Source organism: Harmonia axyridis, chromosome X (assembly GCF_914767665.1).
Source record: "Harmonia axyridis chromosome X, icHarAxyr1.1, whole genome shotgun sequence".
Taxonomy (NCBI): domain Eukaryota; kingdom Metazoa; phylum Arthropoda; class Insecta; order Coleoptera; family Coccinellidae; genus Harmonia; species Harmonia axyridis.
This window is the reverse complement of record NC_059508.1, coordinates 3,317,549-3,343,981: the sequence shown is the minus strand read 5'-3', so window position 1 is coordinate 3,343,981 and position 26,433 is coordinate 3,317,549. Positions and strand designations below refer to the sequence as shown.

General features: G+C 32.9%; 4 protein-coding genes across 7 annotated transcripts; 1 reads left to right on the top strand and 3 right to left on the bottom strand.

Moving 5' to 3' along the window:
* Positions 1 to 345: 345 nt before the first annotated feature.
* On the bottom strand, positions 346 to 2,117 carry LOC123685968 (protein SET-like). The gene is made up of 3 exons (XM_045625867.1): positions 1,663 to 2,117; positions 1,380 to 1,566; positions 346 to 1,319 (listed from the first exon to the last, which is right to left on the bottom strand). The coding sequence occupies exons 1-3, from the start codon at positions 1,915 to 1,917 to the stop codon at positions 1,042 to 1,044; spliced, it is 720 nt and encodes a 239-aa protein (XP_045481823.1). The 5' UTR covers positions 1,918 to 2,117; the 3' UTR covers positions 346 to 1,041.
* A 737-nt stretch (positions 2,118 to 2,854) lies between these two features.
* On the bottom strand, positions 2,855 to 14,631 carry LOC123685681 (protein BCL9 homolog). Its single transcript, XM_045625481.1, has 4 exons — positions 12,482 to 14,631; positions 5,625 to 5,856; positions 5,249 to 5,436; positions 2,855 to 4,628 (listed from the first exon to the last, which is right to left on the bottom strand). Exons 1-4 carry the CDS (start codon positions 14,067 to 14,069, stop codon positions 3,232 to 3,234), a joined length of 3,405 nt encoding a protein of 1,134 aa, XP_045481437.1. The 5' UTR covers positions 14,070 to 14,631; the 3' UTR covers positions 2,855 to 3,231.
* A 399-nt stretch (positions 14,632 to 15,030) lies between these two features.
* LOC123686724 (isoleucine--tRNA ligase, cytoplasmic) lies at positions 15,031 to 19,229 on the bottom strand. Its single transcript, XM_045626979.1, has 5 exons — positions 18,946 to 19,229; positions 18,583 to 18,890; positions 18,233 to 18,529; positions 17,718 to 18,172; positions 15,031 to 17,549 (listed from the first exon to the last, which is right to left on the bottom strand). Exons 1-5 carry the CDS (start codon positions 19,074 to 19,076, stop codon positions 15,126 to 15,128), a joined length of 3,615 nt encoding a protein of 1,204 aa, XP_045482935.1. The 5' UTR covers positions 19,077 to 19,229; the 3' UTR covers positions 15,031 to 15,125.
* A 202-nt stretch (positions 19,230 to 19,431) lies between these two features.
* LOC123686725 (myb-like protein P) lies at positions 19,432 to 26,056 on the top strand. 4 transcript variants are annotated; one of them, XM_045626980.1, is made up of 16 exons: positions 19,432 to 19,774; positions 20,085 to 20,308; positions 20,360 to 20,478; positions 20,681 to 20,865; positions 20,938 to 21,026; positions 21,106 to 21,195; positions 21,250 to 21,479; positions 21,535 to 21,778; positions 21,983 to 22,039; positions 22,096 to 22,187; positions 22,401 to 22,483; positions 22,914 to 23,339; positions 23,391 to 23,514; positions 23,568 to 24,308; positions 24,503 to 24,988; positions 25,065 to 26,056. In XM_045626980.1, exons 1-16 carry the CDS (start codon positions 19,598 to 19,600, stop codon positions 25,241 to 25,243), a joined length of 3,546 nt encoding a protein of 1,181 aa, XP_045482936.1. In that variant the 5' UTR covers positions 19,432 to 19,597; the 3' UTR covers positions 25,244 to 26,056. The 4 variants fall into 4 exon arrangements, with proteins under 4 accessions (XP_045482936.1, XP_045482937.1, XP_045482938.1 ...); XM_045626981.1 differs by having other exon boundaries at positions 19,433 to 19,774; positions 22,096 to 22,181; XM_045626982.1 differs by having other exon boundaries at positions 19,436 to 19,774; positions 22,401 to 22,420.
* The last annotated feature ends 377 nt before the right edge of the window (positions 26,057 to 26,433 follow it).

Sequence of the window (26,433 nt, the reverse complement as noted above, 5' to 3'; positions counted from 1 at the left end):
CACCACTTAATACTTTCTAATAGAAATTCTGGATGATGTCACACAAATGAAAGATATATTTTGTATTAAATATTTATATTAATTATGTAATCGTCAATTGGAAATAAAAATTAGAATAAAGAAAATTCAGCCTATCACTCATTATTTTTCAACTTAAATATTGTTATTGCCATTTTTTTATTTTGAATAATTCAAATAATTATCTCAAATCCTAATGCATACTCACATTAATAAGGGGTAAAGTTTTCCTAAAAATACTTGTCTACGAGTAAGATATATATTAAAAATCAAAACCTATTGCACTATATTTGTAGGAAGGTATCACCTTGAAAAAAAACTTTATACTGTTGCCTATTAGTTTATATTGTTTATTTAGTCAAGGTATATAAATGGCAAATGTTTTTGGGAGAATGTGAGTTTTCAATAGAATACCTTTGGTTTTTGTACAGCAAATATTAATATTGGGCTAACTACTGAAACAGATTTTGATTAATTCTATTTTGATTATCTTTTACTTATTGCTTTGATTAGTTTCTTCCTAAGTAAAACTAGTTTTCAATTGATTCACAGATGATTTTGCCCTAAAGGAGTTTCTGCCATAAAGAATATTCACTATATAAAATAAAATTTTAAATAAACTCCGTAATAACAATATAGATTCTATAACAAATGAGATAAACCATTCATATACTTAAAAAATTTAGTTTAACATATCAAAGTGTCAAGACATTATCAGAAACATAGCTTGTCTAATCCCATAATATCTTAAAGAAAAGTTATTCCGAAAATATATTCGAATTAATATATTTTCCCTACAAACTCTTGTTCAATAATGGGATTTTCCAGTGTTGCACCAAAGTACAATTCAACAATAACAGAAATACATTGAATATAATTGAGTATTTTATCTTGCTCTAGAAAATTCAGAAATCTCTATTAAATTTTGTTTTCAGTTGTAAATATGTTAAAATAAAATATTCACAACTAAAAACATAAAAATTTTATAAGTATTGCTGAATTTTCTAGAACAAGATAATACACTCAATTATACTCTTCATGTATTTCTTCTACACCACTACATTCTGAATCTTCATCATTTTCAGCATCATCCATGTCTGGAACTAAATAATATTGTAAAGGATTTGCCCACAAATCATCCTTGAAAATTTCTGCTATGTCATCGCTAACAGGGTCAACATTATCAAAGAACCAACTAAAGAATGATTTAGATTCCAAATGACGTTTACTTCCACTTTTGCCAGAATTGAGATCATTATCATCCTTCCATTTAATTTGAGTGCTATGAGAACTCGGAGGACCTGTCAGTTATAAATATAATTAACATCCCACAACATTATTGGAATGAGATTTCTTTTTACCTGAGCCTAAATGAAATTCTTTTTTGATGGTTGAATTCTCAAAAAAAGGATTTTCTTCAAAGTGAAATTGGATTTCATAGCCACATTTGATATCCTCAAACTCAACAACCTCAATCCTATTCAAAAACTGTAAACATTCTTCTTCCTTTTCATCTACAAGTGAACTGAGATCAGGATGGTTCATGATCTACATAATTTAGGAAAACAAACTAGTTATTCTAAAACAATTTACAAATATAAACAGTGATTAGTCGAGACAACCAATTTTATTATGAAAGGATACAGCTGTAAACCAGAAGTTAGGCACATTCTTGATAATTTCGCTCCGCTTTTCAAAGAGAGGTTTCTTAAGTAAATTGAATTTTTGTTCAATTTTGAGTATTTCTTCACTAGCTTCAATACAGTGTTTGTCGATTTCAATTTGGCAATTATCAATAGCTTCCAAGTTTTTTTGGGTAGCAGCATCCAAATCAGATCCACTACTGGAACCTTCAATAGATGTGCAACCCTTTTTAATTTTTTTTGGAGGTTCAGACATCTTCCTCTTCAAATAGGTACAACCACGAATTAAATAAAAGCCCTCAAAATGTAGCTACCAGAAAGTGCGCGAAGTCGAAAAAAATTACCTTCCTATATTATAAAAGCATAGATTACATATGTAGGTTTTACCAGAGATGTTTTTTGATATTAGGTTGGAATTTCGGAGCTCAACAAATTTTATCCACAACATTCAAATGTCTGTAAATTTGAATGTTATCTCCTTGTCATTCAACCATAGAATTTTCGTTCTTGTTCTTAATGGTCAAGTTAAAAATTTTTGAATTGAATAGATTTTTGGTTGATAATTATAAAAAAAATTAACAAAACGGAACCGCCACTCACAGATTGGATTACGTTGAATTGAATATACTCAGTTCCAATGATTGTTATCCATATTAGCATACCGTCTAAAACCTGAACTAGAGGAGATTAAATTTATGTGGATCATATTCAACCCTGTTAAAAACTAATTCTATTATTAGAGGCCTTTTTTCCTTAAAATTTCATATTTTCTCAATATATTTGAAAAATCTCATTATAAACGATTAACACACCAAACATTAAATTGACTAATTTGTACGTAATAGGGTTCTATCTAGTAAACTGTTGCATGTTCTTTCCTAGATAAAACGCGAAATTCCTCATTTTTTTTTTTTAATTTTTTCAAGGTTTTTGAATCCTAATTTTGCTTAGCAGTCCCTTTATCCAAAGTATCCAAGGTTTCCTTAAATGTCTCATTAATAATAAAAATAAGTTAAGTTAAGTTTTAAGTTCTACGGCTTCGACTACCAGGGCCATTAGCCGTAATAAAAATAATATTTTATTAATAACAATAAAATAATATCTAAGCAATAGTCAAAGTAAGCGACAATAAAAATAACTGAGTTTGCAAAGGGTAGACAAATGGGAGGGGTATACAAAGAAAGAGATTAATATATAATATAGAATTTTATTATCATTTGATTGATGATTACTCATAAAATGTACAATAAAACGAATAACAGATGGATAGAAACAAATCAATATGAGCAATAGTGAAACCTCTGTCATAAAAGGACTTCATCGAGCCCTACACTTAAAGATTATACTATAGTCTCTAATTATGGCAAATATACAAATTCAAAATAGCGTAGACAGGCAGCTTTGTACACAAACAAACAGAGGCTGCAGAGCCCTTAACTGCACTTGACTTCAATGCATTCAACTCAATAACATGAGAATATACAAACTCAACTTGAGTTTCAATTATTGCCAGGGTATCTTTAATATCAAAAATAAACAAAACTCTGACACGTTCAGCACCACCAATTTGCTATTTCGGATTGAAATAAGGAGGCTGCTGAGGGTGTGGTGGACCGGGACCCATTGTCTGACCTCCCATTTGTGTGCGTGTTCCTGTGGCATATAATTGTTGTTGGAAATTGTGGAATTGCTGAGCATAGTTTGGATCGGCAGTAGTAGGGCCAACAAACGGTGAACTCTTAAAGCTATTGTTCTGTCCCATCGATGGAGGTAGAGGTTGACTGGCATCTGGAGCACCCAGTCCCATCGGACTTCCCTTAGGTCCACCAACAAACATTTGAGGATTAGGATTTCCCATATTCCCAGGACCTGGATTGAACATTCCATCATGGCCAGGACCAGGTGGACCATTAAAACCCATCTGAGGTATCCTCATCATAGCTGAAGGCCTCATAGGAGGTCCTCGCATCATTGGTATCATACCTCCAGGCATGCCCATATTACCTCCCATCATTGGGTTACCATTACCCATAGGGCCTCCCATCATTGAACCTCCAAGTTCTGGTGGCATAGGTCCCTCCATATGGCCCATGTGGGGAGGCATAGGACCGCTGTTCGGTCCACATCCCGGAAAGTAATGATGCATATTTTGTCCAGGCATTTTGTTCTCCATACCAGACATGGGATTTGCGAACCTCTGCAGAAAATCTAAACTGGGCGGACCTCTTGGACCTGGGTTGTTTCCTTGTGGTTTAGCAGGTAGATACTGGATAGTATTAGGCGCGTTGGGTTTCACCTGGACATTGGCTCCGTTATAAGGATTTGGCCCTGGAGGACGTCCCATCATCCTAGGCATAGGCATGTGATTGGGAAAGGCACCTGACAACTTAGGGGATAGAGAGCGAATAGGTCCCATTGGAGAGTTTGGGTGGAAACTATGAGGGGGACCTTGCATAGGCATTCCCATCATGCCACCACCTTGATCCATGTCAGGCATACCGTGACAAGATGCCATGTCCATCATATGCATGGAAGGTGATCCAAAATTCATCATACCAGGGCCCTGGTTACCCTGGCCATTCAACGAACTAGCTACACTGTTCGTCAACTGTTGACTCATCTGTGCCAATGATGATATCGGATCGAAATGTGAAACTTTAGGATTACCGGACATACTACTTGTGCAGTTCGGATTCAAAGGGATGTTATCACCTCTTCCGCAACTGTAGTTAGGAAGATCCATGGGGCTCGGTTTACCTGGCGGTGATACATTCACAAAACCACCTCCCATCTTGTTGCCTGGAGATGTGTTTGGGCCTGGAAAGCGGGTCACATCCATCATATGCGGACTGGGAGTGGGGAACAAGTCGTTCTTCAGTGGGTCTGATGTGGGGCCAGGGACAGTTTGTGGACTCATTCCTGGTGCTGATGTCGGCCCGGGAGCAGTTAACCTCTGTGATTTGTCACCTTAGATAGAAAAAAAGAACAATGATAAATAATAGAAAAACAAATGTTTCTGGTTGTCAACTGTTTGACCTCAAAATAAATTTGTCAGGTATTAAGTTAAGATCACGTTACTTTTTAATGGCGTCAGTTGGCACAACAACTTTTATTGTCATAAGAAGTTGTGTTATGGTAGTTTTGAATTTACCTGATGGTTTTGTCCTGTTTGGACCACACCTTAAAACCAGCCCCTATCCCTGCTTAGACAAGATCCACAGTCAACTTAACAGCATGCAATATAGGCATTTTTGTTTAGTGTAAGCTCGAATCACTGCCCACAGTTGAAAACACAACCAGAGGAAATCACAACACAATTATAGAATGACACCCCAATGTATAATGGCAAACAACATGCCATCACCGCCATGTTAATTTTTACTGATTTAGCAGAGTATAAGAACAAAATATCAAAATGGTGGTATTTCGAAAAGGCTGATCTCCAGCCAATCGACCCCAACAATAATATAATCCAGGGTATGTTCATATTGAGTGCTTGTTTTCATGTCCATTGCTCGATCTGAATCTATTTCAAATTTCATGATCAAACTGTTGACTTAACTTGACGAAGCCGTCTTTCTACTTACCACCTGTATTCGCTGCTGTAGGAGTATGAGGGCTTGGAATCTGAAATCTGCAACCTTCCGAGGGTGTTGGTGGAAACCGTGGACCAACATCCATTGATGTAGGTGTATTTGGACCTGAAACTCTTGAATGAGGCATATCGGATGTATTCCCCGAAAATGCATTGTCCATTGACGTTGGTGGTAATACCCTGAAGGAAAAAAATCCATTTAACGGTAAGTCATTTTACTTTGATATTTATTCTATATTATATTGCTTGATAGGCCTCTCAAAAACTCGCCTAGATCGAATCTAATCTTTCCGACTGTGTTTTTATCTAATAAAAGTTCACGTTCAGCAAAAGTGGCTACTAATTTCAATGTAATATAAACTTCTTACGAAGGTGATATGATGTTGCCCTCTTTTAAACTAGTATTAGGCTGTTTTTGGATGATCAATTCTTGTCCCTCAAAAGTATTTAGATACTGTATCTGTTGGGGTGAAGGTACTGGCATAAGATTGGGCTCTTTCACGTTTGATGATACTGAAGTTGAACAAGTGGTAGTGGAAGTGCTCATCTGCTGTTTCTGTTGTGCCATGGATTGTAAGGTCCTGCCAAACATTCCATCCACTGAAACAAATCATCAATTAAATCAATACATAATAATAAAAAAATAATTATAAAATGATCATCAAAGAAGCTCTACAAATATATTATTACAGAAGAAAATGCATCAGATTCAACAACAAATGCTTGAACAAATTTTTACTTTTATAATTCAATTGAAAAATTCACAATAACTTGAAAACCAGTTTCTAATTTCATTTACATTCTCTAATTTTCTCATTAATGTATTTGACTCTATCGAATTTTCTGATAGACTGAATATCTATATATGTATATACAGGGTGATTCATCGGGATGGCCTAATAGACGTTTATGGAAAACTAATCATAATTTTGAGCTGAAAATTTGCATATTGGGATTCGAGACAATGATCTTTTTCCCTAAAATATTTTCAGATCTCTACAACTTCCGGTTATACCGGAAACAGATTACTACTTCTTTATTTCAAATGGCACGACCACTATATTATTGCATCATTAGATAGCTTTTTTTTATGACAATTTCGGCAATATTCCATACCTTGGGAAAAACTCATCGGTTCATGAGTTAATGAGATTCTTATGAAAAAAATGTCGGCGATGAGGACTCAAATTTTTTTGAATATTATAATTTTTTTTCTTTTTCGATTCAGCAAATACGTAGTATTATAAGACCGTTTGCGGTTTGTACCAAAAATGCATAGGGTGTTTATAAGAAGATCATGAACTTGGTCAACTCAAATTCATCAAAACTCAAGATTTTCAAATTAGAACCTATATTTTTCATTATTTCAGTCGATTCTACGTACAAAAATAGTGGGTGTTACTTATGCAAACCCTATACCTAAAATGAATACTTTAAGATTTATCGAGGAAGAACTTTAAATGAGGAAAAACCGCAATTTCTAATTGTGTGGAGTAGTCTTTGACTTCCGGTAAACACAGAAAGAAACTAAAATTTAACTACGCTTTATGGGTTTTGTAGTGAGATGCCATAAACAATACTTGGTCCAATGAGTTATCCAAATTTCAATCAATACCTCTCTTATCAAACCTAATTTATATTGTGTTGGTTTCTAAAGCAGAAAACCCTCAAATTTTCTCAAATATTGAACTCTCTTCTATATACAGGGTGATTCACCGGGATGGCCTATTAGACGTTTATGGAAAATTAATCATAATTTAGAGATGAAAATTTACATATTGGTAACTTGATTATACATTCTGTCAGAATTGATAATTTTGAAAATCTACTTAGATGATTGTCGGAATTCTTGTTGCTAAGTTGGCACAAATTCCGCACAAGCTTATCAAAACGCCACCTGCGCCAAATGCGTTTAAAAAAGTTTTGATGATTGGTTTATTCGTTTAGTAGTTGTATTATTTTGAAAATTCTTCAATTTGAGACCGATTTTTTGTCATAGCAGTATGCAGTCAAATTTCCAAGAAATTCTAATTGTTGTGGAATAGCAACAAGTTTCAAACTAGCTCAAATAATTTCTAATAAACACCTGATCTTTTCGAGGCGATTTCTGGTTTCTACAGATTTGAAAAAAATAATGAATCTTCGTGAAAAGCATGCAATCAATTTTCAATTAGCGAATCCAGGAACTAAATGAAACCATCGAATTTATAAAAAATCGAATGATACATTATTGGAAACAAAAACACTACAAATTGCACACCATAGTTGATATCGCCAAACTTTATTTCAAGGCCACTGCAAGGTCAAGTTCGAATGGTAATAAAGGTCACAAAAAGTCTAATCGGCTAGAATGTCTAAAACCGCATATTTACATTGTGTTTTAGAGAATTTGTTGTGTTAGTGCCAAAATGTCACCAGTTCGATTTTTTAATTCTACACATTTCATTCCAAAACAGTGGAAGGGGTTTAGTTTTTTCTCTTTGAGCAATTTCAAAGGTTTATTTTTGGGAATGAAAAATCAAAACCATAAAAATAATTTTGAAACAATTGCAAAATTTTGAATATTTGATTCGGAGCAAAAAACATTTTAGAACGTCTCAGTTCATTTCAAATTGATTTTATTTTCAGGAGTTTTATCATATTTTCATAGCTTCTTCGAGATCTTAAGAATTTGATAAAGTTGAATGAATATTCTTCGCGTGATTATTTGTGGTACAAGCAAGAATCATTTTGACCTTGTTCATTGCAAGAGTTGAGAATCGTTTTATATGCCTACATGCATTATTTGATCGAGTTGTTGGCCTTAGAACGTATATTCATTTTTTTCTTGAATTTATACGTAGATATATTTATATGAGCAGAGTTTAACGTACCATGTTTTTGATAATAATGAATTCCCTGTAAGTTATTGGTGAATTCTAAATCTCCGTTTGTTGAAAAACAATGAGATCAACGAAAGTTATTTCCGAAAAGTGGGGGCAATTTGTAGTAGGAAATCTAGCCCTGCATTATTTGACTAACCCACCTTCCACAAAGGTGGAATTTTAAGGGAATATTGTTTTGATAGCTCTAAAAGTAAGGGTTTTCCCAAAATGAATGATACAATTCAATGGTTATAATGGCAATACTGTATTTTATTTTTTGACATTACTTACGTCATTTGTGTTCAGTAGGTTATGCCATTTAATTATGGAAAGATAAACGCTTCAACTTTTGAAAATTGTTTAATTGTTTTATCAAAATCGTTGATCATTTGTGAATACTGAGAAAAATTTAAGAATAATTCGTGGACGACATTATTCAGTAAATCGACTCCCTATTCGTCGTAATCTGGACTTTCTAGCTTTGTGGGAAATGGATTAGTTAAATGAACCGCTAGCTCTTGGGTTGTTATCCTCGTGAAAATCACACTTGCAGAGCCTCTTTGTTTAAGACTACGGTCTAAGATATGATATAATATAATTAATATCATTTATAATGGAAGCGCCATATAGATAAGCTCCATAGATATGGTTATATTGTGAATATTGATGAAACGATTTGAAATAGCATAAACAAGTTCCATTGGATTTACACTGAACCTACTTCGAATTATAAACATTTCAAATTTTGCACAATGGTTTGCAAGTTATTTGTCCCGAAATATTTCTTGAAAACTTAACTATCTTACTTTCTGTCAATAAAATACAATTTAAACAATTTTACTTGGCATCAGATGATTTTAAGCGCCCGTTAGTTAACTCAGGCGCCAATTCCACCCTTCAAGATTATGGAATTATTATAAAGGTATATATGAGACGTGATTTGTTATGTCAGTGTTGACGGTTAGTTTATATAGATTATACTATACTGTGTCCGTAAAGTATGGAACAAATTCATTTTTAGCTAAACAGACCATTTTAAGAAATAATCCTGAAGCACGTCGATTGTTGATTTTAATTAACCGTTTTTCAAAATAATAATCTAATATACAGGGTGAATTACTTTCGAGTAATGACGTCACCGTCAATTTTTTTAATTGGAACACCCCTATTTTGTCTCAATTTTCCGATTACTCTAGCTGAGCTGATTCCAAAAATGTATCACATGTTGATTCCAATTGGTACAGGGTTGACAAAAATTATAAATTAAATCTAAGCAATAATTAAAACATTCACGAATACCAAAAATATTGTAGTACTAAACTGTCATTGAACACCAATAAATTACTAAACAAATAATGACATTTTACAAAAAAAACTAGACGACTATGTTTTTTTTAAATTGATAAGAAATAATTTCTCTCATATTCTGTCTACTAGACCACAATTACCAAACATTTTTGGAAACAGCTCATTTTTATTGATCTAAAAATCTAACAAACTACAGGGTGTTACATTCAAACCAATTGCCGCTAGACAATAAGTATTTTTGATAATATTGTTAATTTAACTAATAAAGAATGTTACGCGTTACTTTATGAGCACACACAAAACTATTGTATTTTTGTCCACTCTGTACCAATTGGAATCAACATGTGATACATTTTTGGAATCAGCTCAGCTAGAGTAATGGGAAAATTGAGACAAAATAGGGTTGTTCCATTTAAAAAAAATTGACGGTGACGTCATTACTCTAAAGTAATTCACCCTGTATATTAGATTATTATTTTGAAAAACAGTAAATTAAAATCAAAAATCGACTTGTTTCAGGATTATTTCTTGAAATGGTCTGTTTAGCTAGAAATGAATTTGTTCCATACTTTACGGACACAATGTATATGAGACGTGATTTGTTATGTCAGTGTTGACGGTTATTTTATACAGGGTGTTTCCTAAACATGCGGCAAAAATTCAGGGGGTTGTTCCTTGGACTATTTTAAGCATGTTTTGTCCTTGGATGATTTTTGAAAAACCTCTTTGTTTCGAAGATACAGGGCGAACAACATTTTTCATATTTTTAAAATTAATAATAGTTTAAATAAAAATGCGTACCGCACTGTGTTCACTAAGTAGGTACAATTTATTTTTAAATTTGTTTAACAACATTCCAATTACTAAAAACGGCCAGTTTTTTGACTAAAAATTGCTAATACATCACAAAACGAATTCAAATGAAAACCGTGTTTAATCTGTATTCCTTTACCATCTGCACTTATCAATTTTTAGTCAAAAAACTGGCCGTTTTTAGTAATTGGAATGTTGTTAAACAAATTTAAAAATAAATTGTACCTACTTAGTAAACACAGTGCGGTACGCATTTTTATTTAAACTATTATTAATTTTAAAAATATGAAAAATGTTGTTCGCCCTGTATCTTCGAAACAAAGAGGTTTTTCAAAAATCATCCAAGGACAAAACATGCTTAAAATAGTCCAAGGAACAACCCCCTGAATTTTTGCCGCATGTTTAGGAAACACCCTGTATAGATTATATAAATTCAAATTTCAATATAAATATGAAGCAATTACTTTCGGTATTTTGCCTGCATTTTTTATGGTTTTAGTTACACGATTCATATGAAATTTTGTTTCAAGCTTGAAATTGTTGCTACCTTCACGCGAAATTTCAACTTTTTTCTTTTCTTTTTGATAATCTGCATGAATTTATGGTTCTGACAATGTAATCAACATTTTCTGTGTTTCTGTTGATGCGATCAACATGAAATTTCGCACCAAGCTTAATCGCCAACTACCCTGAATATTTCAAGGTTCTGGGTTGTTCGTTTCGAGTGGTTTTTAAGGCTTCCGGGCAGAATTCAAATTGGCCACGAATTCGTCATCAGTGAGTTGATATTTTTCTATGGGATCTATGAGAAAAAAAAAGCAGATTTCGAATGATACAACTGCTCGAATTTGATTGAATAACCGCAGTATCTCCCTGACATGGTCCCGATCGATTTTCTTATTTATTCGAAACAATTGCTTCAAGGCCGAAAACAATTTTTCGGATATAATTTCGTACGTAAACTGTAAACCTTTCATTTGTGAAAATGAAATCGTTCTAATGAAAAAAATGGTATAAAATGCTTGGGAAATTTCAAGTTAATAAAACCGAGCATACAGATATTAGTTTTGAAAGTTAAACCAACACGTAATTTTCGATAAATCCAACTATTCTCTTATTGTTCGATCGAAGTTAATCAGATCCAGAGCTAATTTCAGATGACTCCACCCTCAGAGAATACTATGAATTGAACTTGAGAGATGCAGGTGACGCCTTATTATTAGCTTTCTCGTAAAATTGATTTAGTCCAAAGCAGAAAATAGTTGTGCAATGGGATATAAATAAAGTCGAAGAGAACAAACTATTTTTAACAAACGAAAATTTGAATTACTCTAATCTGGCAATAGGAATTTTTGAAAACAGAATTCATCTCACTGCACTTATTGTAAAAATATCTAGAAAAAATTTGAAGAAAACTTTTCAAAACACAAAAATCGAACTAAAAGCTTCTAGATTTCAACCGAATTTTACTTTTCCTACAAAATTGAACATATTTTCAAATCATTCACCCTAACCTCCGTGATTTTCAACCCTAAACATGAAATGATCTGTCAAAGGTAATAGTTTCTTAAACTGTTCATTAATATAACACGGACTCTCAATTCTACACTACTAACAAAAATTGAACTTAGAAAATTTCAGGTGGGCTAAATAATCTTTCTCCTCTCAGATTTTCCAAAAGTTCATCATTGAAAATAACAAATTAATAAAAATATACTTAAATCAGAATGCGAATTATATCAAGCAATTATAAAACAATATTTATGATTGGAGTAATTATAATAATCTCAAATCAATTGGAAGGAACACTTTTTTTATTACAACAATAACCTATCTGATTCTTCTCAGAGTTTTAAATAATCAAGCAAAATAAAAAGGAGTCAAGAAACTATCAACATACGTGTTGTTGCATTATTAGATATAATAGGATAATAATCTATCTGATTCTTCTCAGAGATTTCAATGATCAAGCAAAATTAAAAGGAGTCAAGAAACAATCAACATACGTGTTGTTGCATTTTAGATATAATAGGATAAAGAATAGAAAAAATTCAAAGGTTATTATTGATTTAGTAATAAAAATGTTCTTATGTTTTAAGCATTTTTTATAATAAATAACAGAAATTGATCTTAGTTATCATTAAATTAATAATTTATGTTAATATTTGTTCAGGGTGTAAAAAAATTACATATATGTGAAATAACAAAAGTTTTTTAATAATGATAGTGGTAGTACTCACCTGAAGACTGATGGGTTGAACAAGGTTCTGCTGTGCTACTGCTTATACTAGGCGAAAGATGCGATGAAACTGGTGTACCAGGATTACTATGATTCAGTCTAGGGGCTGAGGGGGAGTCTTGTGACGTCGGACTTTGTCCTGTACTCATATGTCTATTGAGTCCAAATGGTCTATTCGGGTCAGCTGGTGAGTTGAGAGCGGAGGAAGCCCTAGGGGAAGGGAGTGATAAATTCGATGTCGGGTTGTTAGGAGATGCGGGTGAAGGACTTTGAAGTGCTATAGGTACACTTGCAGATCTTTGAGTTTGATGATATGGAGGAGGGGGTCCTTGAAGTCTTTGTCCAGAACCTTGTGTCCCTCTAAGGGCACCTCCACCCTGAGGTCCAGAACACGACGATGGGCCTGAACTAACAGGCCCCACTGGCACTACTTGATTACTACACATTCTATTGTCCGGAGGTTTAATTTTTCTATCTTCGAAAAACTGAGTTTGTAACTTCTGCCACTCCATTTGGGCGGAAACTGGTTGTTGTCCAGGACCGCTTGGCATATTCGCTAGGGGTTGATTCATTTGTCTAGGGCAATCTAATGATGCATTACCACTTTCTGCATTAGAAACATTAGCCATATTCTGCTCTTCCATGGACTGCCTCTCAGGGAAAAGCATCTGTTGCATTCTTCTGATGGCAGCTAGTTGTTCTTCTCTATGTTGACGTTGTTGAGGGGTAAGATTTTCATCAGGCACTTTAACACCCTGTAGAGAGGGTACATTTGATAAAGAAGGGCTACAGGCATCCATATCTGGTCCTACATCTGGTAAACCATTACTGACACCTTCTAAACTATCTAAATGATTATTTTTCTGATCCCATGTCAAATCCTCAGTCAAAGCAACCATTTCATCTAATCCTTCTGGGCTCAAAAAAGAATCAATAGACGGTTGATTTTTGGGACCTAGGGGACTACGTGTACAACCTTTATTTTTCATCATTGCTATATTATTTAACCATTGTGTAGGATTGGGCCTGAATTGCGTTACTTTCAATGGATTCTTTTCTAAGTATTTTTTTGTACCTGGTTGGGCACAATGATAAGCTATTATAGAAGGATATCTTCCCTGTAAGACTTCTTCGGCCCCAGAATTCGCCAACATAGTTGAAAAGACAAATATTTGACTTTGCTGTTGCATATAGGGCTCCATAGTACTAGGTTGTTTATTGATGACATTACTGATTAAAGGTTGCACCCCGTCAGGGGGTTGTGGTGCAGGCAATCCCAAAAAAGGTTCAGAAGGTATATCCTGTTGTAACTGTTCTTCAGTTTTTATAGAATTTTCTGAAACAGAAGGCGTTTCTTCTGTATCGGGTTTTCTCTCAGATGGTGTCTGCAAGGATCCAGTATTGGTTGAACCAATGAGGCCCCCATTCTTTGTAACAGGACGATTAGGTTCTTTTTTAATAGGGCATGTACTTCCTGTGGCATCTTCCTCCTTTTTAACGCGTACATCTGCATTAGGACTGTCTTTTTCCGAACTACCAGGCTCTTCTTTGACGCTGTCGGAGCCCTTCTCGTGCTTTTCTTTGATCATGTCGCACTCCTAGCGATAATCTATACTATTCATGCTGCATTTAGATCACTCTACACTTAACTTCGGATTCCTCAAAACACACAATCGAGGACTGAAAAGTACACTTCACTATATTTTGGAATCAATAATTTATTAAAAGATCACTAAATTATGTTTCACATCACATATGTTCTAATGTTTTTATTTGCATTCCATCATTTTTTATTTTCATCTCTTAACCAAATTTTGAACAGACTCATTCGTATTATTGTGAGCTCCTTACTCATTGCACTACAAACCTATAGGGAAGACTTATTTGAAGTTTTGTTAGTTATTACATCTGGCATACATATATATTTTCTCAATATATATTAATCAGACCATAATAAAAACTTTTAACAAAATCTCACATCACAAAATGCCAAACTGTCCTTACGCGTTGCTACCAACATTAGAAATGGAACCACAGAAATATTTTATTATTAAATTCTCACTGATCCTGAACTTTAATGACCCATTTAAGGAGAAAAAACTTCGTGATTTCATTAGGTTTTAATGTTAGTCTTATTCACTTGTTCAGAAATAACTACATATCCAAAAATATTTAAGTAGTTAATGAACCATAGAAATGAAAATAATTCGATCACGGTGAAAATAACTGTTTCCAAACAGTTATCTAAATGAATAATCTTGTAATAAGTCAGTTAAGGAAAATATTTATTCTTATAAATTTTTGTACTGCAAATCAATGTATAATCCATGAATTGGTAGAAATGACATTCTGTCAAGTTTATATCAAGCTTTTCTTCGGACAATGACCCACAAAAGAAGCCAACGGAAACAGCCATTTTTGAATATGGCGGCTACAATTCGAATACATTTATTGAAAAAACCTTGAAAAATGCGAAATTGTTTTTCACTAATGAAATTCACTCAAAAAACAATCTAATTAAATGGTTCATAAATCAATGAAACACTGACATTCCAAGTATCATTTATTCGAAAAAAAAGTTACAACAAAAAGAAATATTAGAATAATTTAACTATTCTAATAAATAAATTAAGTAGCCACTTTTGTCAATACGTCCACTGATCGATAAAAGAAGCGATATCGGATTCTTTGATGATAGTATTACCGACAGGATTTTCTAATATCAAAGTGCCATTTTTGTCACCTTTTGAGAAATTGTGCATTTTGCAAAATGGCATTCCGTTTTCTTCTAACAAGGGCTCTTTATTCTTCTTTGTAATGAAAATGGTACTTTCTGCGGCATCATGTAATTTTTTGTCGCTTGTTACTTCACCATGCTTACTCCATAAACTATAATTCGTAACGCCAAATAGAGAAACGATTTCTGTATTCAATTCTTTTATTGTGAGCTGTTTACCAGCAGCTTCTAGAAGAATCATACCCCTATTACTGTTATATAATCTAGGTTTAAAGTCGCATAAAGCTAAGTTGACCCATTTAGCATTCGATTGGTTATTTATAAGGTTTCTCTTTGTTAGAGCAAGATATAAATTGCAATTTTTTAATTGCAAAGTCTCCTCAATAATCAATTGATCTTGAGATGTTCTTTCCGAACAATTTTTAAGAGAAGCTTTTATGGTTCCTTCGATAAAACTAGAAAATTCCTTAGCAACACGATCTATTTCGTTTTCACTTTTGTAAAAGACTGCTATTTCATCAGTTGGTACTAGATGGGCCTTCTTTCGTAGTCTTTGTATTTTATTAATGATTTCTCTAGCTGTTCCTTCATCTTGCATCGAATTATCTGGAGTGCAATCCAATAGGATTAAAACATCATTATCACTATTCACCTCATAGCTTGCCAAACTCAAGTTTTCAATTTTGAATATCAGTTTCAACTCTGCGATATCAATTTTATGGCCTAGAAACTCCCCATATCCTTTTTTGGTAATATCATTTATATCATCATTTGACAAAGCTTTGATAGCAGCAGTTACTGCTTTGAAATCACCTTTAAGACGAAGGCCTAATGTTTTATAGTCAGGTTCTGCTCTCAGTGTGATGCCATACTTAGATTTATCCGTAGTGGTTGAAATTTTCTTTATATTTAGTTCTGATAAAATGTACTCTTGTAGAGAAAGAATGTCTGATAAATACTGAGGATCCTGATGAATAATTATAACTTCAGGAAGAGGGTATCTTATTGGGAGGGTTTTCCTATCTCTCACTACCCTTCCAAGTTCTATAACACTTTGCATTCTTGAAACAGCCCTTTCTATGTCAAGATCAATTAGTTTAGAGTTTGGGCTAGGTAACATAAGGTAATGAATACTATCAGAAGAAATATTAGCTACAACTTTGAGTTCCTGGTACATTGTTTCCGAAAGGAAAGGTGCAAATGGTGCCATCATATTAACAATATTGAAGATCACATTGAACAGGGTAGTCAGAGCAGTTTTACAATCGTCCTTTCCAGAGTCACCCTTCAAACGTTTACGATTCATTCTTACATACCAGTTGGTCAAGTAATCAACATATTTAGTCAATCTAGGTATGACATTGAACAGATGATACAGTTCCATTTCTTTACGGACATACTGCAGAAGTGATTGAGTAAATGATAATATCCAACGATCCATAATGTTAGAACTAGATAATTGTGATTCTTCATAAGTAAAAACATTTTCTTTAGCATACATTTCCAAGTTTTGAAATAAAAATCTGAAAGCATTGTACCAAGGTAGAAACACATCCTTCACAATGTCACGAACGCCTTCCTCTTTGAAACGTAGATTTTCAGCCCTGACAACAGGAGAACTTATCAGATATAATCTCAAAGCATCTGCACCAAATTTGTGCACAACTTCCATTGGATCTGGATAATTCTTCTTGCGTTTAGACATTTTTTGGCCATCACTTGCAAGAACCATTCCATTAGCAATGAGATTCTTGAATGGGGCTTGGTCGAAAATGGCTGTAGATATTACAATCAATGTGTAAAACCAGCCTCTAGTTTGATCAATACCTTCTGCAATGAAATCGGCAGGGAACATTTCCTCAAATTCCTTCAAATTTTCAAATGGATAATGTTGCTGCGCATATGGCATAGAACCTGATTCAAACCAACAATCAAAAACTTCAGGAACACGTTTCAAAGGTGGATTACCGGGAATGGGAGAAGGAATTTCCAAATCATCAACAAATTCTCTATGCAAGTCGGTTATTTTCTTTCCTGTCAATTCCTCCAGCTCGGCAACGCTACCAATACACATAATTTCACTACCATCAGGAGACATCCATATGGGTATTGGTGTACCCCAATACCTATTTCTACTCACTGCCCAATCTCTCGCTTCTCTCAGCCAATTACCGAATCTTTTATCGCGTACAAACTCAGGAACCCAATAGGTCTTAGAAGCACATTCTAAGAGTTTATCTTGCATGTGCTCAACTCTGATGAACCATGACGGAACTGCTCTATAGATTAATGGAGTATCTGAACGCCAGCAGAATGGATAACTATGCTTTATCTGTAAAATAATCAAAATATACAATTAGTTCTAGATTAAATTTCTTTACAAGTAATTTGAATTGAGTCAAGGTGAAATTGCTGTTGAGATAACCTTCAAAATTTCATTTATTATTCACTTCATAATGATTTCTGGGAATGAAAATTGAATAAAAATATTTTCACTCACCTGGGACTGATTGAAAAGCTTCCCATTCTCTTTGAGCTTCGCGATGATATTTTTGTCAGCATCCTTGATATATTGTCCTTCAAAATCCGTGACTGGTTTCACAAACCTTCCACTAGCATCCAGAGGGCAAACAGGATCCATATCTTTGGAAATAACTCCATTTGCTAAACAAACTCTATAATCATCTTCTCCAAAGTAAGCAGCTTGATGAACAACCCCAGTACCTGACTCGGAAGTTACATATTCGTCACATAATACTCTGAAAGCTCCATGGGTTTTACTCATTTCCTCAAAGTAGGGGAAGATGGGCTCATATTTTAAACCTTTCAAATTTAATCCAGGAAAGGTTTCTTTGACAATAAAGTCATCATCGTTAAAATGAACACCAATGCGTTCTTCCAGAAGAATAAAGTATTTATTGGTACTCTTCTGTTCAACCCGAGCATATATGAGGTCTATAAAAATCAACCAAATTTCAGTCAAAACTATCAATGGACTGTTTAAATTATACTTACTTGGATTGACACAAGCAGCTAAGTTGCTAGGAAGAGTCCACGGAGTAGTAGTCCAAATCAGGAGAGCAGCTTTATCCTTGTCATTTATAATTGGCAAACACACAGTAACAGTAGGATCAACTACATCTTTGTAATTTTGACCAGATTCAAAATTTGAAAGGGGAGTATTACACGTAGTAGAATATGGCATTACTTTGTTGCCTTGGTAAACTAAACCCTTCTCATACAATTGTTTGAAAATCCACCAAATGCTTTCCATATACCATGGATACATAGACTTATAATCATTTTTAAAATCTAAAAGATATAAATTTATCATCCTGTATTATGAGAATCCTTATGATTCATACCTATCCACCGTCCTAACCGTGTCATTATAGTTTCCCATTCTGAAGAATACCTACTAACAATTTTCCTACATTCAGCATTGTACTTATCAATACCCATTTTCATTACATCATCTGGCCCCTTTATGTTTAGCATTTTGTCAATTTCATATTCTACTGGTAAACCATGACAATCCCATCCAAAACGCCTAGCTACATGAAAACCTTGCTGATGAGCATATCTTGTAACTACATCCTTAATTGTACCAGCAAGAATATGTCCATAATGGGGAAGGCCAGTAGCAAATGGAGGACCGTCGAAAAAACTATATCTGTGAGAAAGCACAACATACATTTCTTGTGTATTACTAAGAAGGAAAGTACTACCTAGGTTTTCCTTTAGACTGTTTCAAAGTAGTATTGAAAGCATCAATTGTTTTCCATAAGGTTAGAACTTTCTCTTCTGCTTTGGGGAAGTCTATAGTTTCTGGTACTCGAGGTATATGTTGTTTCGACATTTTGATCTCAGAGATATCTTTCTCTGCGTATGAATTTTAATATTTTAAAATTGAAGACCCAATTTAAATGCTGACAACTAGTTTTGCCGCATGCTATTGCTACATCAGAGTCTACTTATCTATGATCAGAGTATCACAATAATTCTAACCCTATTGGATGATGACATATTCCAAATAAATATCCTACTATAACCTTAAACTAACAACGAGTTACATTTGACCTAACCCTTAGATCTGTCTAACTAGTGTTACAAAATCATTCCATATTAAAAAAGTATTATTTATAGTTTGTTTTTATTTGTTTTCAGAGAGTTTCAGTTATTTGTAAAATGTATTTGGAAAAAAATATTATTTTCAAACATCTTGACTTCTACAACTTCATAACCTTCTTTGACTGATAGAACAGTTTTAGTATTTGACATCTGAATTCATTTTAGAAATGAAAATTTTTGAGGTACCCGCTAGTTAATATATAAAATTTATTGTATAAACAGTAAAACGTCAATTTTCAAAACGTAAATATGAGTGATTTGGACTCACTTATGACTCGAGTAATAGGACAGATATACAGTGTTCTCGCACACGAAAGTAAAATGGGGCTTTGGGACGGACATGATGAATCTGATGGAGTTTATTCCTTTCAGTTTCTTCAATCTTTACATAAGGATTTTATGGTGAATCTCCATAAACTTTTAGAGGTATGTTAAATTGTAAGAGAATGTATCCTTTTAAAGATCCTATACAAAAGTTTATACCTGTTAATTAACGAACAAATTCAATTTCTGCATAAATTAATCGGAAGAAATTGATGCGAATAAGTTAATTTTTTGCCTCTCATGAATTCGCTTTTTATGTGTTACAATTAAGTGAACAAAAGATATCAGAATATCACAGGATCAATCGATTCAGTGTTTCATGCTCTTGAAGCTAAAATTAATATGTGTATCTAACCTTACGCTTAAAAACCTGTTAATGAATAAGGATAACAACCCAAACATTAATTTTCAGATGACAAATTTCAAATTTGATGATGGCAAAGATCAGGATAAGAATATTTTGACAAGATATTTGGCCATAATGAATGCTAAGAAGTCAAAATATACCCACACATGGCTGACTTTGCGTCATTTCATGATTTATGTTTATAGATCATTACTATCCCTCACTCCTCAATCTAACATTGAGGAATTATCAAAACCTTTTATTGCCGAAATGAAAGATATGGTTAAACAGTAAGTTTGTCCTACTTGAATTTTTACGACTATTATTTTATTTTTTTTAAGATTATCTGGAGCCGATGAGATACAATTATACTTAAAAGTGTATTCTCTCTTACACCAGTTTGTCTGTTTTATCTCTTTCAATTTCTACCATTTAATAGATGAAGGATCAATACTCGGGAGTGAGTATCTTATTACTTTAATATGGTGACGAGTTTTTTGTTTGTTTGTATTCAGTTTTCCTATTAAGCTTATTCGACATTTTTGGGAATGCTTATTCTCATTACAATGCAAACAGGATAAAATTTGCTGAAATGATTCATTCATAATCTGAAAAAAAAATCATTATGGATACCACTATAAATATCAATTTTTTTTTTGTAGGGCTATATCAATATTATCAAAAATTTTTGATTGCCTCAAAATCTATATATCCTGTTTTTATGGATTTGGAAAAACTTCTAAGAGACAGGTGCAACATGACTTGGATGGATTATAATAAATTTATCTTTTTCAATGTATTTTATCGGGTCATTGATTCAGAAATCTTTGCAAAACTTAAACAAAAGGTATTGCTTTCGCTTTAATAAAATCTCAGACAAGATATTTTACAGGTTTATTAGAATTAAAACAATTTTCAGGATAAATTGGAAGTTCTCGCAGAATATAATTCAATGATCATAGATTTTGGGGAACTGAATGCTTTATGGCAAACACTTAAAAATTTTAGGTAAAACGATTTTGACATTTTTTCATATAAACAAATATTTCTTATCTTGTTTGTATATTATTGATCATTTAAATTTTAGAGGAGTTAATCAGAATATGCCAAATGATAAGAGTGAAGACCATAAGAGAATTTTAGAAACTAATTATTGGGTATTTAGGGATAAAACTGAGTAAGTTTATTAATTTTTTGATACTTTTTATATAGTATACTTATCATTTTTCAGAGACAGTATACAAAGTTTAGCTGCTGAACTTATAATCTTAGCAAGTAATAGGAGTACAAGGGGCTGTCCATCTTTCTTCAGCAGTGGACAATGTTTATGTGAAGACTGTTTATTAAGCATGATAACCCTTCAAATTAATTCTAAAAAGATTGCTCCACCGTTTCTATTATTACAATGTCGATTTTGTCCAAGAGGAGTAGATCTAAATCAATATCATGACCATACTGTTGGTATGAAATCAACAACTGTAAATGTTCTCAAATGAGTTAATCCTTAATTTTTCAGAACATATTAGACGAAATAGGCCAGCTAATGCTTTCGATTCTCCGGTGAGGACAAACGATTCGTTTGTCCTCACTGGTCTCCTCACCGATATGGATAATTCGAATATTTATAAAAAATTAGATGATAAGGAAAACAGAGAAGGGAAAAATGGTGAAAAAGGAAGTCAGAGCTTGTTGAGTTTACTGAAAAAAGTTAAACCTTCTGTTTCAAAAACTGATACTAAAGTTGAACATTTTGGAAATAGGTTAGTTTTTAACATCTGGTGTTTGGAAATATAGATAATATTTAATACCAAATATCCTCTTAAAGAAGGAAAAAAATGATAGATACTTATTATTACTATTTTACGGTAGGGAAAGGACTTTACTAGTTGAAAACCAAGCTGACTTTGAAAATTTCTTATACTCCGTTTTAATGTTTTGATTTGTTGATTCTAAGCATTTTGCAGACCAATTGAAAAGAAGGCAGAGAACATTGCAAATGGTGAAATAAAGGAAAATTGCAGGTATGTTGCTTGAGGATATTTTCAATTCAAAGAATTCAATTTTATATCATCTCTAGAGTTCCGTACATAAGAAATGAAACTACGAATAAGAATTCCTCATCCTGTTCCCATAGTTGTAAGCATGAAGAGGAGCTGAAAGCAGGTAAAGGTGTGAAGTTTTTGCGTGAATTTCTGCTAAAATTAATATTCAATTTGAAAAAATTCACACGAACTATATTATTTTCAATTGAAAATGAATTAATCAGTGTTTTCATATGCCAGGTATTTATTTCTAATTAATCTGAGTGTTTCGATCATGCTGCCAATTTCAATTAATTGTGTACTTTTTTCTTGTTTATTTATAATGATGTTTCTTTTTCAGAGCTGAAGAAATTACAAGGGGTATGTGATCACCACAAAGATTCTAAGAGATGTGATAGCACATACTGCGAAGTTTTTGGCTCGGTGCGTGGTTGTTTTTGATTAAATCTGAATTAAGGTTAATTTTTGAGCCGGCTCTACTATTAATTAATATCGTGTTATGCTTATGAGCGGTTTTTTTCAAGGAAGTTACGTGAATTCAAGTAATATTAATTTCAGTCTACTGTTGTGCTTACTTCGAAAAGTAAGGATAGACCGTTCTTTATTCGAGAAATCGATTTTTAGATACAAAATTTTCTTCTCTCAATTATGTGATATTTTTTAAATCTAAAAGTTGTATAATCGTTGACAAGTGTTCAAATCGATTTTATAGATGTAATTATTAAATTTCAACGTTTGAGCGAATACCTCATAGTTTTTGCTCTTATGGCAAATATGTGTCATCATCTCTTAGTCTATACATTTTAATTAACCATTTGAAATGTGAAATATAATATTTGCATGATTTTTCAAGACTGTAGCACCAAACAAAAAACATACAAATGAAACTAGAACTCGTTTGAGAATACGATTGAATCAGAGGAATCAGAAACAGAAAAGTGTTCCTGTTGATCCAACAAATAGAATACCAACCACTAAAAATGTAATTCCTACAAAGACCTCACCGCCAAAGTTTGAACCTACGGTTCAGTTAGAAAATCATAACAATTTAAAAACCTCCACAATCATCAAACCTTCTTTGAAACCTGTTGATATTGGAAGTAAAGATTTGAAAACGACAGCTGAACCAATGAGGAATAGTTTGATTCCTAGAGCAAATGAACATAAATTGAACGACATTCATGGACTTGTTGATTATATCGAAGGTAACTCTGGATCTGATAAAGCTGCTATAGCAGAAAAAAAAGCAGCCAAAAAAGCCAGGCAACGTCAAAGAAAGGTGAGGATTAAAAAAAAAATAAATTTTATATTATATTCAAATCAACTTTAGGAGGAAGAAAGAAAGGAAATAGAAGATAAAAGAATTAAAGAGGAAGAAGATAAAAAGAAAGAAGCGGAAAAACAATTGCGATTGAAACAGCAGTTAGAAAGAGAGAGAAATTCAGTTAATGAAGGTGAGTTAATAAAGATTTTGTTTTATATAACTGCTCGTATTTGCTTCTTTCAGTTAGTAAAAAGTCAAAAAAATTGAAAAATAAGAATAAGGGTAATACAAATGTAGAGAATGATGTAGTTGCAAGTAAATTAATAGAAGAAACAATTCCTGCAATGGTAACTATAAAAAAATCAATGGAGAATGGTGATAATAGTCCTACTGTTACGATTACTTTGAAAGGTACAACACCAGATCAAGACAAACTGCTTTACACACTTATGAATGATCAGTCAGATATAAATAAGGAGAAAGGAAGCAATAAATCAAAGAAGAATAAAAAGCCTACTAATGTTCAGCAAAAAGTTGAACATCTTGTGAAAGTTCAAGTTCTGAGAAAAGAATATAACTCTAATAATAATGGAAAGACAAATAATTCTGTCGATAAGGAAGTGAAAGTTTCCTTTACAGTAAATAATAAAAATAATGAAACTTGTTCTGGTAACAAGAATAATGATTCTGATAAAAATAAGGCTCAGTTCAAAATTGAAAACACGAAAAGCAAAGAGGTCGATCTGCCATTTTTGAAGCTTCCACCTGGAATCACAATAACTAAAATTGATGGACCCTCATCAAATAACAGAAATAATTACCAAATTGCTATGAATGATCCTCCTGGAAACAGTAATGTTCCTGTTAATAATAAATCTGGTGTGATAGTTGTCGATACTGAAAAGTTAATTAATTCAAATGAAAATAATAAGGAAACATCTCGAAAAAGTAGAAAAAAGAAGAATAAGAAGCAGCCACCTCCGAGTAAGTATATAAAAAACCAACAAAAATTGTATACTGATAACAAAAATAATAACTATTGTGAGTAGGGATATTTTGCACAATGGTTTGAGACAAATCTCTGCGTACTATTCCCTAGGAATACCCTTCAACATGATACTTATTAACTGCTTCTCTAAATGTTTTACTAAACATAATACTAATGTTATTTTTATTAGGTCCAGCTCCAGCAGTGAGCTCACAACCATCTATGGTAACCTTAAAAAATCCAATATTTCAATCTCTGTCTGAATCGGTTGGAAGACAGCATCCGATGCCTTTAAATATTGCTGGAGCCTCATGCGGACAAGCATCAATTTTTAGGAATGAGAATGGAATGGTGACTATACGTAGCTCTCGATTGCAACAATCTATAAACAATGGTATTCCCATGCATAATCTACTTTCTGATTTAAAACCGGTAATTGGTGGAGAAGTGGAAAGCCCTGTGGTCAACACTAACAGCGTTTCACGACAGGAGAACTCCATGACCTCGAAGAACGCCCAAGAAATATTATCAGGTTTACCTGGTATCGAAATAACTAAGGTTGACAAAAAATCTCATAAGACGGAACAGGATTCTAAGGCCAAGCAGATTGCTCAAGTGTCTATTATACCTACTAATGGGGACAAATACAATTTGGATAAGGACGATTGGAGCTATGGTAAGATATTGATTATTATTGTACAATTTTTTTATAAAATAATATTCCCAGTGTTACCACATTAAGAACTTTACAGATAACATTTTCTCACCAAAAGACGTATTAGAAGATGATCTCGATGCAGAGGAAAGAGAACTTGAAGCTTTCAAACGATTCTGTCAGCAGAGCATACCACCTAAGCAGAAGGAAAAAGTTGCTCATCTAAATGTTCAAGATATTATTTTGAAGAAGAAAAATGATGTTAATTTTGCATAGGATAGATATTCTTACTAGTAATGCTATTGCAAAAGAACTTATTTTATTTTTAACAATTTTTTGTGTACAATTTTCATCATATACATAATTAATTTTTTTTTAATTATCCCTGGAATTTGGTGAAAATGACCAGGAATCGATTTTGGAATATTGATTGCCATTGTTAAGTATTTTTTTTGTTGTTTTATTATTTACCGTCATCCTCAGAGGCCAATTGATATTATTTGAAGTTGGAGAGTATCTACCTACCATGTACACTACTTTTATAAAGTTGACGGACTGATGCCATGTGCGAAAATTGGCCTTAAATCAAGCTTTACCATCATATGATAATGATAATTTTGTTTAAAAACAGAAAAATCCAAATTTGGAAATACTTTTCAAAATTTAATAGATTTAATTTTTTTTGACTCATTAAATTTACACATTTTTTAAATAAATATTTAACTACCAATTGTATTGATATATAATTCTCTTCCTAACTAAAAACACAATAGTCATGTTCATATTGTGCTGTAGTCCAAGACAGATGGGTTCATTTTCATTCTCTTAGCATTGGTTATAATAGTTGTGACAATATGTTACTATGACTTAATTTATATGGAATTCATTAATTCAAATGCACTGCATTCATCAATCCCATAGTCTTACTACTTTCCGAATGAAAACCTCTCAATTCTTCCTTAAGATTTCAAATTTAACGAATGATGAAAAAATTCTACTGGATAAAGTATTTAATAGAAACAAATCAGAACTTCATTCGATTTTTACCCTATTTTTTTTTATTTCTTGTGAATAAAAATTGAAAACACAGTTTCTTCATTTCGAACATAACCCTCCATTATATGAAATGAAGTCATTATAGAAAAATAAAACTTGGAAATATCAACCATTGATAAACTTATTTGTTGATTAGTTTGCCTGTGATATAGCCGTTCAGATATCTACTGACATAATTTCAGTTGGCGCTGCATTATATTCACATTATTCAGAAGACACTTTATTCTAACGTCTTTATGGTTAAATTTTACTTCATGAATGAGGTATAGATAGTAGAGATGCGTACAGATTCGAAAGTGAAACAAAATTTTTAAGGAAATCGTGAAAGAATGAATAGACATCGTGAAATTGTTTCTGTCATTAGTGTTTTTTTTTTCAGGAATTACTCATTTCCATAAAAGTTCTTTTTC

Bases quoted from the DNA above. Each gene is read 5' to 3' on its own strand.
- LOC123685968 (XM_045625867.1), bottom strand. From the start codon at position 1,917: ATGTCTGAACCTCCAAAAAAAATTAAAAAGGGTTGCACATCTATTGAA. The intron at 1,567-1,662 runs GTATCCTTTCAT...TAAATTATGTAG, and splicing joins CTAACTTCTGGTTTACAGCT to ATCATGAACCATCCTGATCT. The intron at 1,320-1,379 runs GTAAAAAGAAAT...TATAACTGACAG, and splicing joins AGAATTTCATTTAGGCTCAG to GTCCTCCGAGTTCTCATAGC.
- LOC123685681 (XM_045625481.1), bottom strand. From the start codon at position 14,069: ATGATCAAAGAAAAGCACGAGAAGGGCTCCGACAGCGTCAAAGAAGAG. The intron at 5,857-12,481 runs GTGAGTACTACC...GATTTGTTTCAG, and splicing joins TTCAACCCATCAGTCTTCAG to TGGATGGAATGTTTGGCAGG. The intron at 5,437-5,624 runs GTAAGAAGTTTA...TTTTTCCTTCAG, and splicing joins GGCAACATCATATCACCTTC to GGTATTACCACCAACGTCAA.
- LOC123686725 (XM_045626980.1), top strand. From the start codon at position 19,598: ATGAGTGATTTGGACTCACTTATGACTCGAGTAATAGGACAGATATAC. The intron at 21,196-21,249 runs GTAAGTTTATTA...ATCATTTTTCAG, and splicing joins GTATTTAGGGATAAAACTGA to AGACAGTATACAAAGTTTAG. The intron at 24,309-24,502 runs GTAAGTATATAA...TATTTTTATTAG, and splicing joins TAAGAAGCAGCCACCTCCGA to GTCCAGCTCCAGCAGTGAGC.
- LOC123686724 (XM_045626979.1), bottom strand. From the start codon at position 19,076: ATGTCGAAACAACATATACCTCGAGTACCAGAAACTATAGACTTCCCC. The intron at 18,530-18,582 runs GTATGAATCATA...TATATCTTTTAG, and splicing joins ACGGTTAGGACGGTGGATAG to ATTTTAAAAATGATTATAAG. The intron at 18,173-18,232 runs GTAAGTATAATT...TGATTTTTATAG, and splicing joins AGCTGCTTGTGTCAATCCAA to ACCTCATATATGCTCGGGTT.